Source organism: Tasmannia lanceolata, unplaced genomic scaffold (genome assembly GCF_043159265.1).
Source record: "Tasmannia lanceolata isolate RefF3 unplaced genomic scaffold, GAP_Taslan_0.1 ptg000016l, whole genome shotgun sequence".
Classification (NCBI taxonomy): domain Eukaryota; kingdom Viridiplantae; phylum Streptophyta; class Magnoliopsida; order Canellales; family Winteraceae; genus Tasmannia; species Tasmannia lanceolata.
The window spans coordinates 5,695,498-5,712,627 of record NW_027518693.1 but is presented as its reverse complement, the minus strand read 5'-3'; the positions used below and the strand labels follow the sequence as shown (position 1 = coordinate 5,712,627).

The following is a 17,130-nucleotide window of genomic DNA, read 5'->3' as shown; positions in this document are numbered from 1 at the left end:
TTTCTCGTCCGGTATTTTAATTCTCTCCTGAAAAGCGATCGCGTAATCATACTCCCCAGCGCATATTGACTTCGCCACGCGCGAATTTGCACCATCTGCGCCGATAACAGCGTCCACCTCTAACGCGCACTTCTCCCTGTGGACCCGCGATCCGAGAGGGGCCGGGGGGACGTGCCCCCGCGCGAGTCTCTGGATCATCCACGTGAAGGAGAGCTCCGCCAAGGAACTCTCGAAAGAGTGCCCCTCACAGCATGAGCGGCGATGTGAAGTGAGATACCTCTCGATTCGGGGACCAGCCCGGATTCGAGACGCACCTCGAATAAAGAAAGAGTCGCCATCCAAGGAAGTGGGCCCTGGATCCCATGCTGTGCTCTGTCGCAACAGATAACCAGAGATATAAAAGGTCCGTGCCTGATGACGAATGGGGAAGGGGTTAGGCGCCCCCAATTCGCCCAAGTGCGAGCACCTGGTCTCTTATGCCATTTATTATTAACCTTGAAGAATTTTGGGCGAAAATCATGTGAAATGGGAACAAGCATCCCCGAGAAAACGTCTATCTAAGCATGCATGACCCGGGGATGGGCAAAAGAAAATAGACATCCAAATCCTAACTCACCGCATCTACTCCTAACCCATCACATCTAGGAAAGTAGTAACATCCGCATGCACAGCTACAGCTAAACAAGCAATATCAGATATGGTAAGCAGAAAGCAGTAAATAGCCACAGCTAAGCATGTGAAACTAAGCGCACAAATAATAAGCAAGCTGAAAGTAAACACACAAGGAACCAAAGACAAACACACGATAAACAAAAGATGCGAGGAAAGAAATGAATCGATAAATCGACGGTTCATGAGGACCGAGAATGCCAGGGAAAATAAAAGGGAGCGTACGATAGGCTCAGGGAGTCTAATGAATCAAACTCAACAATCCTGATCCGCTGAAGATCGGATAGGTCTCACGATCGTCATATCCTATCGTTGGGCTCAGTGAGGACAATCCCTGCGAAGGGGCCACGCTACGTCGTCGCCCGTCCCAAAACGCGATAAAAACGTCGAAAAATCGATAAAACCGGCAAACCACGATGAAAACCGGAAATGGAATGAAAAGAGGGCTCCGAGTGACCTGGTGTAACGACCCGATTTCCGTCGTGTCGCTACGAGCAAAAGAAAGTAAAAATCATGGAAATATTTTTTTTTTTTTTTTTTTTATACAAGCATCAACGACGATCCCGATAGAATCTTATTACAACTTAAAAATGATACATGACGTAAGACGTCAAAATGCAAGGACTCCAGGAACGAACTCTCTGATCACACAGTCCCTTATCCCATGGTTCCTTCATTTGCAAATGCTCCGCCATCTAATGCCTCAACCCCTGTGGTGGAGGAATCAACGTCAAAGCAGGGTCATCCAAAGACCGAGCAAAGTAAAAGAGACAATAATAACAGTGCATACAATATAATCCACATCCTCAATAATGTCTAGAAACAATATAATAAAGATTACAATGCCCATGGCAATATAAATAAAAGGAATGACAATAATTTCAATGTATGCTATGCATGCAATAATTATGAGACAGCACATTCCCCAGGTACATCCGGCTTTTCCCCCAATTATTTTTCTGTCAGTTCTTTTCTGACTTTTTCATTTTATTTTATTTTTTTCTGCCGGTGTCCTTGCCGCACGGCTAACCACTACCCCTGTCTGAAGGTAGTGACGTTATGGACTTGGATTACGGTCTCGCATTTGCCGAGCCGGGGATACTATCCCTCGGGGATACTTTCCCTTTTTGGTTGGTTTGCCAACGAAAGGCAGTACACGCTTCTCGCGTTGGCCTTTGGACCTTAGGTCCCAGGATGATTCCACCACACCCTTATGTTCCCCTTCACTCTCCCCCATGTATGCAACATGTATGCAATTACTTACCTTTGCCTTTCTTCCTGCATTCATTTCAATTCATTTGATTCCAGCATTCATTTCAATTCATTTGATTCCAGGCAAGCGAGTATAAATTCACTAAGCAGGTATTTATCAGGCAATTTATAAGCAGAGCTACATTGCATAGACAATTATATTGAACACCATTACAAGACAAGGTCTAGCTGTCACCTGCATACATTGCATAGACAATTATATTGAACACCATTACAAGACAAGGTCTAGCTGTCACCTGCCTTTTCTTATAGTCGCAGTAGGACGAGATGGCTCCTGTAGGCAAATAAGTGAAATAGGTCAACTTATTTTAGTCTAGGTCCTTTTAATATCACACAGATAACACTTGTCCTTTCTGTGTCCATTTATGTCCTAAAATAAGGTTCCCTGTGTTCACTATTCATGTGGGCCCCACATGCTACTATTCATGTGGGCCCCATCATGTCACTATTTATGTGGGCCCCGCATGTCACTATTCATGTGGGCCCCATCATGTCACTATTTATGTGGGCCCTGCATGTCACTATTTATGTGGGCCCCATCATGTCACTATTTATGTGGGCCCCATCATGTCACTATTCATTTCACCATAAGTTGATAAAGTTTACTTTACGGTTACTATGCTAGTATTTCACCGTTAAGTATATAGGTGGTAGAACCAACCATTACTTTATCCATATAGGTGGTAAAACCAACCATTACTTCAAATAAAATATAGGTAGGTGGTAGAACCAACCATGAAAGAGATCATTAAATAATTTAGGTGGTAGAACCAACCATTGAAAGAGATCATTGCTTTCAAATAATTTTAGGTGGTAGAACCAACCATGAAAGAGAGACTATTATAAAAGACTTACTTGGTAGTGGATTTTCTTTTTCCTTCTTCTCTCTCTCTCTTCCTCTTTCTCTTTCTTCTCTTCTCTTCCTCTCTCTCTCTCTCTTCTCTTCTCTTCTCTTCTCTTCTCCTTTTCTTCTCCTCCTCCTCCCTCTATTTATAGACATTTTTTTGCATAGTACTTTTTGCATAGTAAAGACTATTTACTATTTTAAATTATTATTTCTGTCGGTCAATAGTATTTTTGCATAGTACTTTTGCATAGTAAAAACTATTTACTATTTTAAATTATTATTTTCGTCGGTTAACAGTATTTTGCATAGTTAATAATATTTTTTTATTATTAATTTTGTCGGTCAATAGTATTTTTGCATTTTTTTTATTATTATTTTCGTCGGTGCGATGATATTTTCGTTTCCACTAGGGATGGGTCCCGCTGGTGGTAGGACCCGCTGGTCGTGGGGCCCGCTCGTGTGGGACCCGCTGGCGTTGGATCCGCTGATGTGGGACCCGCTTGTGTGGGACCCGCTGTATGGGGCCCGCTGATGTGGGTCCCACTTGTAAATAGTACTCGGTGGGTCCTACTGTGAATAGTAGTTTTGAATAGTATTTTAAATAGTAATTCTGCATAATAATCTTGCATAGTATTTTAAATAGTAATTATGAACAGTATTTTAAATAGTAATTCTAAATAGTAATCTTGCATAGTGACTATTTTTAATATATATTTTTAATATATATTTTTACCGGTTATTACATTCTACCCCCCTTAATGAAAATTTCGTCCTCGAAATTGGACATACCTTATATATATATATATATATATATATATATATATATATATATATTTTACCGGTTATTACATTCTACCCTCCTTAATGAAAATTTCGTTTCTCGAAATTGGACATACCGTTAGATGATGATACTTTTGTTTCATCTCCTCCCCTGGTTCCTCTTCTTGTGGCTTTCTCGCTTCAAGTTCTTGTTCTTCAGGTTCTTCCTCGGAGTCAGAGGAAATTTCAATCATTTGCTGCAATCCTTTCTCTTCTTGAAATTTCTTCTAGCTCACGACAAGGTTGTCAGAGGTTGTAACATACTATATAAAATATCACCATTCTTAAGGAAAATCTTCATAATTCAAAATATCTTTGTTGATAAAATCTCAATGTATTATGTCATCATCATCTTCAATTTTCAGACATCTTCAAATTTCACAACATACTCATAAATCATCATCCCAAAATTCAAAATATCTTTGTTAATTATTATCCCAACGCATGACAGATTCATGATCATCTATTTTTTTATGATTAAAATCGATTCCTCGTGAAATCCATCTAACGATCATTTTTCCCAAAATCCAGGCTTTTAATGAAATTTCCAACTAAATATAGCTGTAAATTGTAACAGGGTAATAATTTTATAATATAAATTTCTGACCTTCAGTCGCTCCATCCTGTACCTCAGTGTCGGACGATTCTGAATATAAGTTGCTGCCTTAGGGCAGTCCCTCTTCCTGTGATTAGGGTCTCCGCAGTTAAAACAAACTGCCATGGTTAGAAGGAAATCTTTTTATTTTTCAACTAAAATCTTGAGGTACCATGAAGTCTCTAAGCAATTGTTTACTTACTAAAGTTTTTAGGATAGTTCTCCTATCTCGTTCGAATTTTTCGGTTGACCCATGAAATGTGACACATCATATGTCACCTATCTAACCCAAATTAACGACTCAACCCTCAAGCACCAGATTTTCCGTAAACCCGGGAATGGGGTCTACAACATATAATCCAGGAACTTTCTCTCTCCGCTTCCGATGTGGGACTATTACAATCCACCCCCCTTAAAGGGCCCAACGTCCTTGTTGGCAGATCGTACTAGAGGAGGTACGGCTTTGATACCATAACTGTAACGACCCGATTTCCGTCGTGTCGCTACGAGCAAAAGAAAGTAAAAATCATGGAAATATTTTTTTTTTTTTTTTTTTTATACAAGCATCAACGACGATCCCGATAGAATCTTATTACAACTTAAAAATGATACATGACGTAAGACGTCAAAATGCAAGGACTCCAGGAACGAACTCTCTGATCACACAGTCCCTTATCCCATGGTTCCTTCATTTGCAAATGCTCCGCCATCTAATGCCTCAACCCCTGTGGTGGAGGAATCAACGTCAAAGCAGGGTCATCCAAAGACCGAGCAAAGTAAAAGAGACAATAATAACAGTGCATACAATATAATCCACATCCTCAATAATGTCTAGAAACAATATAATAAAGATTACAATGCCCATGGCAATATAAATAAAAGGAATGACAATAATTTCAATGTATGCTATGCATGCAATAATTATGAGACAGCACATTCCCCAGGTACATCCGGCTTTTCCCCCAATTATTTTTCTGTCAGTTCTTTTCTGACTTTTTCATTTTATTTTATTTTTTTCTGCCGGTGTCCTTGCCGCACGGCTAACCACTACCCCTGTCTGAAGGTAGTGACGTTATGGACTTGGATTACGGTCTCGCATTTGCCGAGCCGGGGATACTATCCCTCGGGGATACTTTCCCTTTTTGGTTGGTTTGCCAACGAAAGGCAGTACACGCTTCTCGCGTTGGCCTTTGGACCTTAGGTCCCAGGATGATTCCACCACACCCTTATGTTCCCCTTCACTCTCCCCCATGTATGCAACATGTATGCAATTACTTACCTTTGCCTTTCTTCCTGCATTCATTTCAATTCATTTGATTCCAGCATTCATTTCAATTCATTTGATTCCAGGCAAGCGAGTATAAATTCACTAAGCAGGTATTTATCAGGCAATTTATAAGCAGAGCTACATTGCATAGACAATTATATTGAACACCATTACAAGACAAGGTCTAGCTGTCACCTGCATACATTGCATAGACAATTATATTGAACACCATTACAAGACAAGGTCTAGCTGTCACCTGCCTTTTCTTATAGTCGCAGTAGGACGAGATGGCTCCTGTAGGCAAATAAGTGAAATAGGTCAACTTATTTTAGTCTAGGTCCTTTTAATATCACACAGATAACACTTGTCCTTTCTGTGTCCATTTATGTCCTAAAATAAGGTTCCCTGTGTTCACTATTCATGTGGGCCCCACATGCTACTATTCATGTGGGCCCCATCATGTCACTATTTATGTGGGCCCCGCATGTCACTATTCATGTGGGCCCCATCATGTCACTATTTATGTGGGCCCTGCATGTCACTATTTATGTGGGCCCCATCATGTCACTATTTATGTGGGCCCCATCATGTCACTATTCATTTCACCATAAGTTGATAAAGTTTACTTTACGGTTACTATGCTAGTATTTCACCGTTAAGTATATAGGTGGTAGAACCAACCATTACTTTATCCATATAGGTGGTAAAACCAACCATTACTTCAAATAAAATATAGGTAGGTGGTAGAACCAACCATGAAAGAGATCATTAAATAATTTAGGTGGTAGAACCAACCATTGAAAGAGATCATTGCTTTCAAATAATTTTAGGTGGTAGAACCAACCATGAAAGAGAGACTATTATAAAAGACTTACTTGGTAGTGGATTTTCTTTTTCCTTCTTCTCTCTCTCTCTTCCTCTTTCTCTTTCTTCTCTTCTCTTCCTCTCTCTCTCTCTCTTCTCTTCTCTTCTCTTCTCTTCTCCTTTTCTTCTCCTCCTCCTCCCTCTATTTATAGACATTTTTTTGCATAGTACTTTTTGCATAGTAAAGACTATTTACTATTTTAAATTATTATTTCTGTCGGTCAATAGTATTTTTGCATAGTACTTTTGCATAGTAAAAACTATTTACTATTTTAAATTATTATTTTCGTCGGTTAACAGTATTTTGCATAGTTAATAATATTTTTTTATTATTAATTTTGTCGGTCAATAGTATTTTTGCATTTTTTTTATTATTATTTTCGTCGGTGCGATGATATTTTCGTTTCCACTAGGGATGGGTCCCGCTGGTGGTAGGACCCGCTGGTCGTGGGGCCCGCTCGTGTGGGACCCGCTGGCGTTGGATCCGCTGATGTGGGACCCGCTTGTGTGGGACCCGCTGTATGGGGCCCGCTGATGTGGGTCCCACTTGTAAATAGTACTCGGTGGGTCCTACTGTGAATAGTAGTTTTGAATAGTATTTTAAATAGTAATTCTGCATAATAATCTTGCATAGTATTTTAAATAGTAATTATGAACAGTATTTTAAATAGTAATTCTAAATAGTAATCTTGCATAGTGACTATTTTTAATATATATTTTTAATATATATTTTTACCGGTTATTACACCTGGCAATCACCGTCCTTGCCCATTTTTTTGCTTTTGTTTTGAAATGTTTGAAAATATTTATTAAAAGGGTTTGACTGAACTTGGGTGGACGAAAAGGTGAGAAATATTTGTAAAATGGTGATTAAAAAAAATGATGTAAAAATGGTGCAAAAAGATGGTGAAAATAGTGTAAAAAAGAAATGGTGAAATGGTCCAAAAATGGTGATGTAAAAGTGGTGAAAATAGTGTAAAAAAAAAGAAAGAATGGTGATGAAAAAGTGGTGTAAAAAGGGTGAAAGTGAAAATGGTGACTGCACTTAGGATGCTAGCAGCACGCCTGAGCTGCCTACGTACCCCTCAGCTAGGGATCAAGCCATCCGTAGTTCGGACGGAAAGGTGTGTAAATATTTACAAAAATGGTGACTGGGCTCAGGATGCCAGCAGCACGCCTGAACTGCCTACGTACCCCTCAGCTAGGGATCAAGCCATCCGTAGTTCGGAAGGAAAGGTGTGTAAATATTTACAAAAATGGTGACTGCACTCAGGATGCCAGCAGCACGCCTGAGCTGCCTACATACCCCTCAGCTAGGGATCAAGCCATCCGTAGTTCGGACGGAAGGGTGAGAAATATTTACAAAAATGGTGACTGCACTCAGGATGCCAGCAGCACGCCTGAGCTGCCTACGTACCCCTCAGCTAGGGATCAAGCCATTCGTAGTTCGGACGGAAATGTGAGAAATATTTACAAAAATGGTGGAAAGGGTATGGCTGGCGGCAAGGTAGTGGAGACGATAGCTTGGGAGGCCGGAGATGGTGGTATGGGCAGTAGCTTGGGAGACCGGAGCTACGGCGAGACACTAGAGAAGACAAGGTAGGGCCGGGCTCTCCTCTCTCTCTCTCTCTCTCTCTGTTTTTTGAAAACTGGTTTTTTTGCAAGTGGGTTTTGAGGGTATAAATGACGGCAGAGATGGGGTAAAGGTGAGATGGGGATAGAAGAAGGTGGTGGAGGTGGAAGATGGGAGGAGGGGAAGAGATGAGAGACGGTGGAGGTTTGGCCGGAATCCGGCAAAGCCGCCGGAGAAGGACCCCTTTTCTTATTTCTTTTTTTTTTCTTTTTTGTGTGTGTGTGTGTGTGTGTGTGTGTTAAAAACAGAAATGAAGAATCCAGAAGGGGGAGAAGACGGTGGAATGTGAGAAGGCCGGCTGGACTCCGGCGATAACCGCCGGAGAAGATGAACGGTTTGGGTATTGAAATGGGTTTTGGTTCGGATTCCGGTGGATGTGAAGAAGAGGGTGGTTGGTGGTGGTTTTTTGGGTTTGGGGAGGATGGGTTTTCAAGTGGGGTGAAATGGGTTCGGATGGGGGTTTAAAAACTGGTTCGCCGGATTCCGGTGAAGGCAACCGGAGAAGATGGTGATGAGGGTGGGCTTTCTCCCTTCTCTGCTTCTCTCTCTCTCTCTCTCTTTATGGTTTTTTTTTTTTTTTTGGGTGACAGAGGAGGTGGCTGTGGAGAGAAAAATGGTGAGGGGTGGTGAAAATGAAGAAGAAAATGGGGGGGTTATGGAGGCTCGGATTCCGGTGGGAATGGTAGAAATCGTGCTGCCAGATTCCGGCCGGTGGATGATCGGAGGTAGAAGAAGGGAGGTGGTGATGGGGGTTTCTTCTTTCTCTGCCTCCCTCTCTCACTTTTTTTTTTAATTTTTTTTCTCCCGGTTTTTTCTTTTTTTTTTCTCTCTGGTTTTTCCTTCCCCCTGGTTTTCTCCTCTCCTCTGGTTTTTCTTCGCGAGAGAGAGAGATCAGAGGGAGACTCATCATGAGGGGGAGAGAAAAATGAGAGTGGTTGTCCCCCTCATGTCCCCCCCCCCCATTTTCTTAATTTTTCAAAAAAAATAAAAATAAAAATCATTACATGCATCGGATACCAAAAGAAAACAAAAAACATACTCATTACGCCCGTTTTAAAAATCAAAAGAAAATGATGATGTCCTTATTCTCTCTTTGAATACAAGCGGATCCCACATTAGCGGGCCCCACACAAACGGGTCCCACATCAGCGGGCCCCACACAAGCGGGTCCCACACAAGCGGGTCCCACAAAAGCGGGTCCCACACAACCGGGTCCCACACAAGCGGGCCCCACATTCTCTTTTGCTCGGATTAATTCCATTCATTTTCTGCCTGACCTCGGGATTTTATTCGAATACGCGGGTTTAGGGCCCTGTCAAAATGGGGTGTCTACACTCCCCTACTTTCCCCGTATTTCCGTTATTATATCCGTTGTAGTGTAAAACGTACGGTTCGTTAGGGTTTTGTGGGAGATCGAGTTTTAAAAATAAACCGTTTATGACCGTTGCTCCAGACGCGGAGGCTCGATCGCGAAGGTATGAGTCTAGTACTTCGCGACGGACCATTCCTATATATTCGTGGGGTTTTAATGTACGTCCTACAACAACGGCTACATTGGACGGTGAGATCATCTTCATCTTGGTGACTTTACGGTCAATAATGTCTAATGGGAGATCAAATTCTCCTATCATACAAAGAGGGATTGCCCCACCACAGGGTTTACAATTATCGAGTTTTCGTTCAATTAGATACGTTTCGATCCCGCCTTTAGCTAGGATTTCGGCGGCCGCGCCACCGGCGGGGCCGCCTCCTACGGCGACTCGGAGATTCCGGCCGGTGAGTTTGGGGCTGGATTTTGAGGCGGAGATTTTGAATTTGTGGGGTTTGGGTGGGTTTGAGAGGGTTAGGGTTTGGGAGAGGGATGGGTGGTTTTCTGGGGTGGTTTTGCGGAGGCCGATGAAGGTTTGGTGCGTTTGGGGATGGAAAGTGGTGGTTTTTCGGTCGCCGGTGGTGGAGAAATGGGGGGTTACGGAGGCGAGGGATGCCATTTTTTGAGGGTATTTAGGGTTTGGAGAGGGTTTTATTTTTATAGTGTGTACTGTGGAGATGGTGTAGGAGATTTTGGGCTGTTTAGCGTTGGATTAATTTATGATATTTTTCAGCCCCCTACAGTACGCATTCGCCTCCTTTTAACGTGATTTGTTGTCAAAATTCAAAAAGCGTTAAAGTTGCCCCTGTTCACGTTACAAGGTGGGCGAATGCGTACTGCGGAGGGGGTGAAAATATTATTTATTGGCCTCCCTATTGATTGTCTGTTATTGTACCACGTAGTTCTGTTTTTGCTTGTGGTTGTGGGATGGCTGATGTTACATTAAACCAACTAAATAAATGTAAGCAACTAATCACATTCAAAGGAAGAACAATGCGCATTAATGCATTATGATTGACTAATCAGCACAATTTTTGGGCCTTCGGCTATAGCCTATAGGAGACCCAGAGCAAGGACTATCAAATGAATTGTTTGGATCAATTATGGGACCCACATGCCCAGTGGAAGCATTTCTTTTTGGCCTATGTATCTGATCTATCAAACTAAAAATTTTCTGTTAAAAATAGGGATAATTACATTTACAACCTCTCTAGTTTCTGACACATCCACTTCCACCTCTATAGTTTAAAACGTGACAAATACACCCCTGTAGTTTCAATTTGTTTAAGGTTGGCCCCCTCAGATGAAGGTTCCTCCATAGATTGAAGGGTTAGGATGATCCGATGGAGCTGATTTTTTGGGCACACCTTATCTGTGGCAGGACCCATCAAATGAACGCTTTGGATCATCCAAACAATGTGGGCCCACATTATTTGGATGATTTTTTTGTAGTGTTTGGATTCGGGTATGGGCCCACATTATTTGGATGATCCAAAGCGTTCATTTCATGGGTCCTGACATAGATATTTGGATGACAATAACAGACAATCAATAGGGAGGCCAAACCTTACTTGATAGAATACTGTAGAGATTACCAACGTCACATGAGTGGGCGTAAGCACCAATATCTCACCAGTGTCTCGTTTACAAGCGTCTCACAATATCATTCCCCTTTATTCTTTGTGTAGTTGAACCAGAACATCCCAAGTTCCTAACCTTGGTCTATGAAACCTAGAAAACAGGAGCATTTCAAACAGAGAATAACTATTTTAATAGTAAAGATTCTTCCTAATTTATCTTTCATAGATAAGCTTTGAAAAGTGATGAGTTTCACCCTAATCGAGTAATCGTTACTTTCATTAAATGTCCTCAATAGCCATTGGGAAAATAGTTTTTTGGAGTGCCATTATCAAAACAGGGAGTATGGATATCATTTCTCATTATAGTGGAATCAAGAACAATAGGCCAAACTTGTGCTGGAAAAAAATATTGATAGACCCCAAAATCGTAAGAGAAACCTTTCAAAACAAAGTTGCTTTTGTTAAGGCTTTATTTCTTTCGGTGTAAAATGGGTGTAAAAAACCTTTACACCCATTTTGAAGTGAAAAACTGTGAGTAAAATTTGTTTTACACCCATTCTACATCAAAAGAAACGAACCCGATGGAAAATAATCATCTTATGTACCACATGGACCCACTATCAAATATCCTGTGATTGGGGTCCATGGATATTGTTAAGTCCTTCCCTATTGCCCTTTTCCCACCCTCGTTGGATGATTCTAGGCCTTTGATCAAGTGTGATGAGAATGATGTCTTTAAGCTGTTGATTTTTTAATGCCTCAATCTTGTGAATGTGGTCTCTGTTCGACATTGGACCTGGACCCTGTGGGTCGCCATGTGATAGCCCATTAGATCAACGGTCCCGACCACCAAGCACATATGTCACATGTGCACTAAGTCATGTTAGTTTTTGTTCATCAAAATGAGAAAGTCTTGCTAGTAGATCTCTATATTTTAACCCTTATTTTAAGTGGTCGTACCTTGGCTGATGCTGATAAATCTGGTATATTGATTTATATCAGCTGAGAAATCAGTTGTTTATTTATTAGGGAAATGTTATCAGCACTGCTGTATTTTTATGAGGGCACTCCACACTTTATTAAATGTACCGTATGAACTGCACCATAGGATGATCCAAACCGTCCATTAGATGGACCACAACCTAAATAGGTTGTGCCCCAAAAATCATTTCCATAGGTTGATCCTAACCCTCCGATCTGAATGTTAGATGGTTGATCCAAACCCTCTATAGATCAGAGGGTTAGGACGAACCTATGAAAATAATTTTTGGGGCACAACCTATTTAGGCTGTGGCCCATCTAATGGACGGTTTGGATCATTCTATGGTGCGAGCCATACCGTACTTTTAATAAAGTGAGGAGTGCCCTCATAAAAATACAGTAGTGCGGATAGCATTTCCCTATTTATTATTTACTTATTTTTAGTTATTGGAAGGAAAGTTCAGCTAGATAAACTCAATACTCTATATCTTGGTGACCTATAATTTATATGATGATATCAGCTAGTGAAACCCCTAGATACAAACCAAGGGTCAGTCCCATAAACTCGAGATTGAAGCACTTTAGCTATAGCCATAAGCCAATCGACGGCCATGGAGGGATGAAAGTTCTAAAGATGGCGTGTAAGTAATAGGACATTAGGCCAGCGCCTCAACAAAAGACTCATGAAATACTTCGAAACGAAACGCCATTGACTCCAACGTTTGTATTTGATTATGAATCTTAGTAGGTTTGAATTTGTAAAGCTAGGCATCCAACTCTATCTACCTTTCTCTCTCTTCCTCATCATGCTCTATAATTCCAACCTTCCCTCCACAAACCCAAGCAAACCTTACATCAGTTCCTTGTTTTCTACTCTAAAAACACCCTTCCGTTCACAAATTTCTATTTACCCTCCTTAACACTGCTGTTATGTTTAAATTTCACTAAGTTCATCCACAAGAACCCACAACTTTTGTTTAGTCAGTTGGGCTCCCTGAATTGTGTGATAGAAATGGGGCTCTCAAAGGCAAACATGACAATGTTGATTGTGGTGATCTTAGGACTCGTCATTGATCAATGTTCTTGTAAAATTGTGCAGTTCATCTTCGGCGACTCCCTCTCAGACGTCGGAAACAACAACCGTCTCCCTCGAAGCCTCGCTCAAGCCGCTCTCCCATGGTACGGAATCGACTTCGGAAATGGAATGCCAAATGGAAGGTTTACAAATGGTCGGACCGTGGCTGATATAATCGGTAACTCTTTTAACTCAATTCTTTTTAATCCTTCATTAGCTCTTTCATTTTTCCCATAAGGTTCTCTAGCCTCGTGACCTTTGTGTCAATGTAAAGCACGTATGGTCCTGGACCCTAGTGATATGTCCTAGTGAAGACCCCAGGGCTCATAGAGAAACTTGATTGAGTGAGAAAAACATGATTCACTGAGTCAGTCATTAGTACAATAAGCCATGCTATTTACCATAATTTAAAAACTCCCCCGCATCATTGTTGACTCGCCCGTCGACTCCTTTTTACCTTGGCTGGCGTTCTTCGCCAAGTCCGCATTTTGACATACAAAATCAATCAAAACTCCTATGGCTTGCTCGAGTACTTGACCATGTCAACCAAGTACCCGGATGTGTTAACCGATTACTAGAACGAGTCAACCGAGTATTCGGACGAGTGGTGCCGAGTCAACTAGGAATTGCTTTGGCTGCGTTTTGAAACATTGCTATCTATGCTTCATAGCTGATATGATCTACTAAAACACATTTTTCTTTAATTGATCCATGACTAAAATTGTAGCCTAACATGTTTGTAGGTGACAAGACGGGTCTCCCAAGGCCACCAGCATTTCTCGACCCATCTGTAGATGAGAATGTCATATTGGAAAATGGATTGAGTTATGCTTCTGGTGGTGCTGGGATCTTGAATGAGACTGGAAATCTGTTTGTAAGTTGGATCTACAATCCCTTTTTATATCAATCTCATACAGCATGCAGAAACTTTGCTTTATTTCCATAGGTTAGAATTCAATGAGGAAATGCAATCTTGTAAATTTTAAGTTTTTTTTCCTTGTTACAGATTCAGAAATTCTCTCTTTACAAGCAAATTGAGCTGTTTCAGGGGACACAAGAACTGATAAAGACGAAAATTGGTCCTCAGGCAGCTGATAAATTCTTCCTAGAATCTCGCTATGTGGTTGCCTTGGGTGCTAATGACTTCATTAACAACTTCCTAATGCCTGTTTATGCTGATTCATGGACCTACTCTTCAACTGGGTTCATTAACTATCTGAGGACAACATTAGATCAGCAGTTAAGGGTGAGGAAACACATAACAAGTGCTCAAATGGCTAGGTTAAAAGCCCACCAAAAGGGTTTGGACAGAGTTTGGCCCTTAGGCCCTGTTTGGATTGCAGAAATTTTCTGGAAAAGTATGGAATGGAATTTTTTTTTTTTCAGAATTGCCTACTTTTCCACTAGTTGATTACACATGGAAAAAGTAACTTGAACCATGGAAGTTAAAGTTTTATTCATGGGGACCATCAATTTATAATTGCATCCCTCTAAATAAGCCATAAAGAAATCATTTCCTTCTACATTGAGGAAAAATAAAATAAAAATTCCCCAAGAAATATATTTCCAGCAATCCAAACAGGGCCTAAGGGGAGGCCATTACTATCAAGTATAGTAATGAAGCTCACTGAGTTAACTCAAAACTCAGTCAATTCGACTGACTTGAATGAAAATTGAGTTGAGAAGTCGATACAACTCAGTCAGTAATTTTCAAAAGAAAATACTTAAAAATTTATGCCATATATGAATTTAAACCTCTACTTTTATGAAGTGAAAACAATACTCAACTCTCTCAACCAAGAAACATTTTTTGTTTAAAATTCAAATCATAAACCGAGTATGAGTTTTAAGATTAATCTTCTCCAATTTATTATTGTGAATCATGAGCAATTACAGTTTGATATAGGATGATGTGGTTTTATATGTGGATTAATTAGAGAGTGTTTTGATTTGTTCATGTGCAGCTACTTCACAGCATGGGGGCTCGAGATTTGGTGTTCTTCGGGCTAGGTCCAATGGGTTGCATTCCGTTGCAACGCGTCCTGGGCTCCTCTGGCGCTTGCCAAGAGAAAACGAACCAACTAGCACTCAGCTTCAACCAAGCTGCAAGTCAGCTCTTAGATAGTCTATCAAGTAGCCTTCCTAACGCGAGCTTCAAATTCGGGGATGCTTATGACGTCGTTGCAGATGTAATTAACAATCCTAAAAAACATGGTGAGTTTAAACAATCAATCACTATATACCATTGCCTAAACACATGCATTGGATGAGGTAGACCCAGGGCTGCCTTGATTCCATTAGAATTCCATAGTTGAGCGTGCTTGGATGAGAGTAATACTAGGATGGGTGACGTCCTTCGAAGTCCTCGGTCTCTTTCTCTTTAAAAAGATCTAGAGAACTGGCCAGAACCTTAAATTTTATTAATTAGGCAAAAAAATATCAGATGGGGGCATCCCGCCTAACCTCAAAACCCATAACTATTGTCTCTTTCTCTTTAAAAAGATCTAGGGAACTGGGCCCGAACCTTAAATTTTATTAATTAGGCAAAACAATATCAGAAGGGGGCATCCCGCCTAACAACTATTGTCTCTTTCTCTTTACACAGATCTAGGGAACTGGGCCCGAACGTTAAATTTTATTAATTAGGCAAAAAAATATCAGAAGGGGGCATCCCGCCTAACCTCGAAACCCATAACTATACTGGAATTACTTGCATCCAATACTTGGAAGACCTAAGGTGTCACATCTTAAAGCACCTCTAGCTTTAGTAGGAAGATCCCTCCAATGCCTAAATGCACTATTAAATTTCATATCACAAGCTATATCTTCATCTCTATTCACTTTGGCTTAATCCTTGCAGGTTTCAACAACTCAGACTCCCCATGTTGTTCTTTTGGCCGTATTAGACCTTCCCTGACTTGTATTCCGGCTTCGTCACTGTGCAAAGACAGAGCTCTTTATGTGTTTTGGGATGAGTATCATCCTAGTGATAGAGCTAATGAGATTATTGCCGATGAGATTATAAAAAAGATTGGATTTCTGTCTTCCAATGCAACACAAGGTCCTACACATGGTCCTGTAGGAGCTCCAGCCCTTGCTCCCTCTCCAGTTTAACAACGAATGATTGGGTTGTAGCTATTATAAGTACTACAATCTAGAAAGTTACAAATAGTTTGACTCTACAATCTATAAAATTATAAATAGATGTATTGAATGATTGTATGAGCAGTCACTTCCAATGGTTCTCTGCTTTTGAAAGAAATGAATGTTCATATATTGGGTTATGCATCTTGCAGTTTTTATTTGTCTGAATCTAGGACCAACCGTGGAGAAGACATAGCTTCTAATTAGATACTTGGGATCGTCCCATGTGTGCAATCTCTGTGGGTCCAACCATGGACACCGATTGTACACGGGACGATCCCAAAAATCTGATTAGAAGCTATGTCATCTCCAGATGGGCCCATCTGAGGAGTGGTTCAGATTGGCGTTACACTTGCATCATGTGGGTTTCACATTTTTCATCCCTTTGCTTCTGTGAGACAGGACAGAGTTTGACCAATGCAGGAGTTAAATATGAATTTTATCAGGATCAAGCATAGTATCTCAATTGGAGATATACTAAGGCCTTGTTAGTTTTGGATTTTGAGAATTGATTTTTAGTGAAAAACTGATTATTGTAACCAAAATTGTGTTTAATTTCGAGTCCAATACTCAATTTTAGACTCAAACTCAATTCTCAAAATCCAAAATGAACAGGGCCTAAATCCTTTAAGATATTTCCAAATTTCCTCAGTATAGATTTTTTTTTTTAATCATTGTTCCAACTTAATCCTTTAAGATATTTAAATATATTTCTTATCATTCAAAAAAAAATTAATACAAATATGGGATTTGCTAGCGTCCATTGCAGAAGGCTTTTCGCGGATGGTCTGTTGCATCTGACAGCAGCCACTGAGGCTCACTTTTCAGCAAATTTTGTCTTCATTCACTCTGTGGCTTCTGTCAGATGCAATGGACCATCCGCGAAATGTCTTCTGCGATGGACGCTAGCAAATCCCTACAAATATTATATATGCATATGAGAGAGAGAGCGGACACATGTCATTGACTTGCTATCCTCCATCAAGTAAGATGCAATGAAGTCGATGACCTGTCA

General features: G+C 40.7%; 1 protein-coding gene across 1 annotated transcript; it reads left to right on the top strand.

Annotated features, from left to right (window-relative positions):
* Window positions 1-12,627: 12,627 nt before the first annotated feature.
* Window positions 12,628-16,255, top strand: LOC143848502 (GDSL-like Lipase/Acylhydrolase superfamily protein). The gene is made up of 5 exons (XM_077357458.1): window positions 12,628-13,149; window positions 13,715-13,845; window positions 13,978-14,217; window positions 14,936-15,185; window positions 15,832-16,255. Exons 1-5 carry the CDS (start codon window positions 12,909-12,911, stop codon window positions 16,083-16,085), a joined length of 1,116 nt encoding a protein of 371 aa, XP_077213573.1. The 5' UTR covers window positions 12,628-12,908; the 3' UTR covers window positions 16,086-16,255.
* The last annotated feature ends 875 nt before the right edge of the window (window positions 16,256-17,130 follow it).

Bases quoted from the DNA above. Each gene is read 5' to 3' on its own strand.
- LOC143848502 (XM_077357458.1), top strand. From the start codon at position 12,909: ATGGGGCTCTCAAAGGCAAACATGACAATGTTGATTGTGGTGATCTTA. The intron at 13,846-13,977 runs GTAAGTTGGATC...TCCTTGTTACAG, and splicing joins ATGAGACTGGAAATCTGTTT to ATTCAGAAATTCTCTCTTTA. The intron at 14,218-14,935 runs GTGAGGAAACAC...GTTCATGTGCAG, and splicing joins CATTAGATCAGCAGTTAAGG to CTACTTCACAGCATGGGGGC.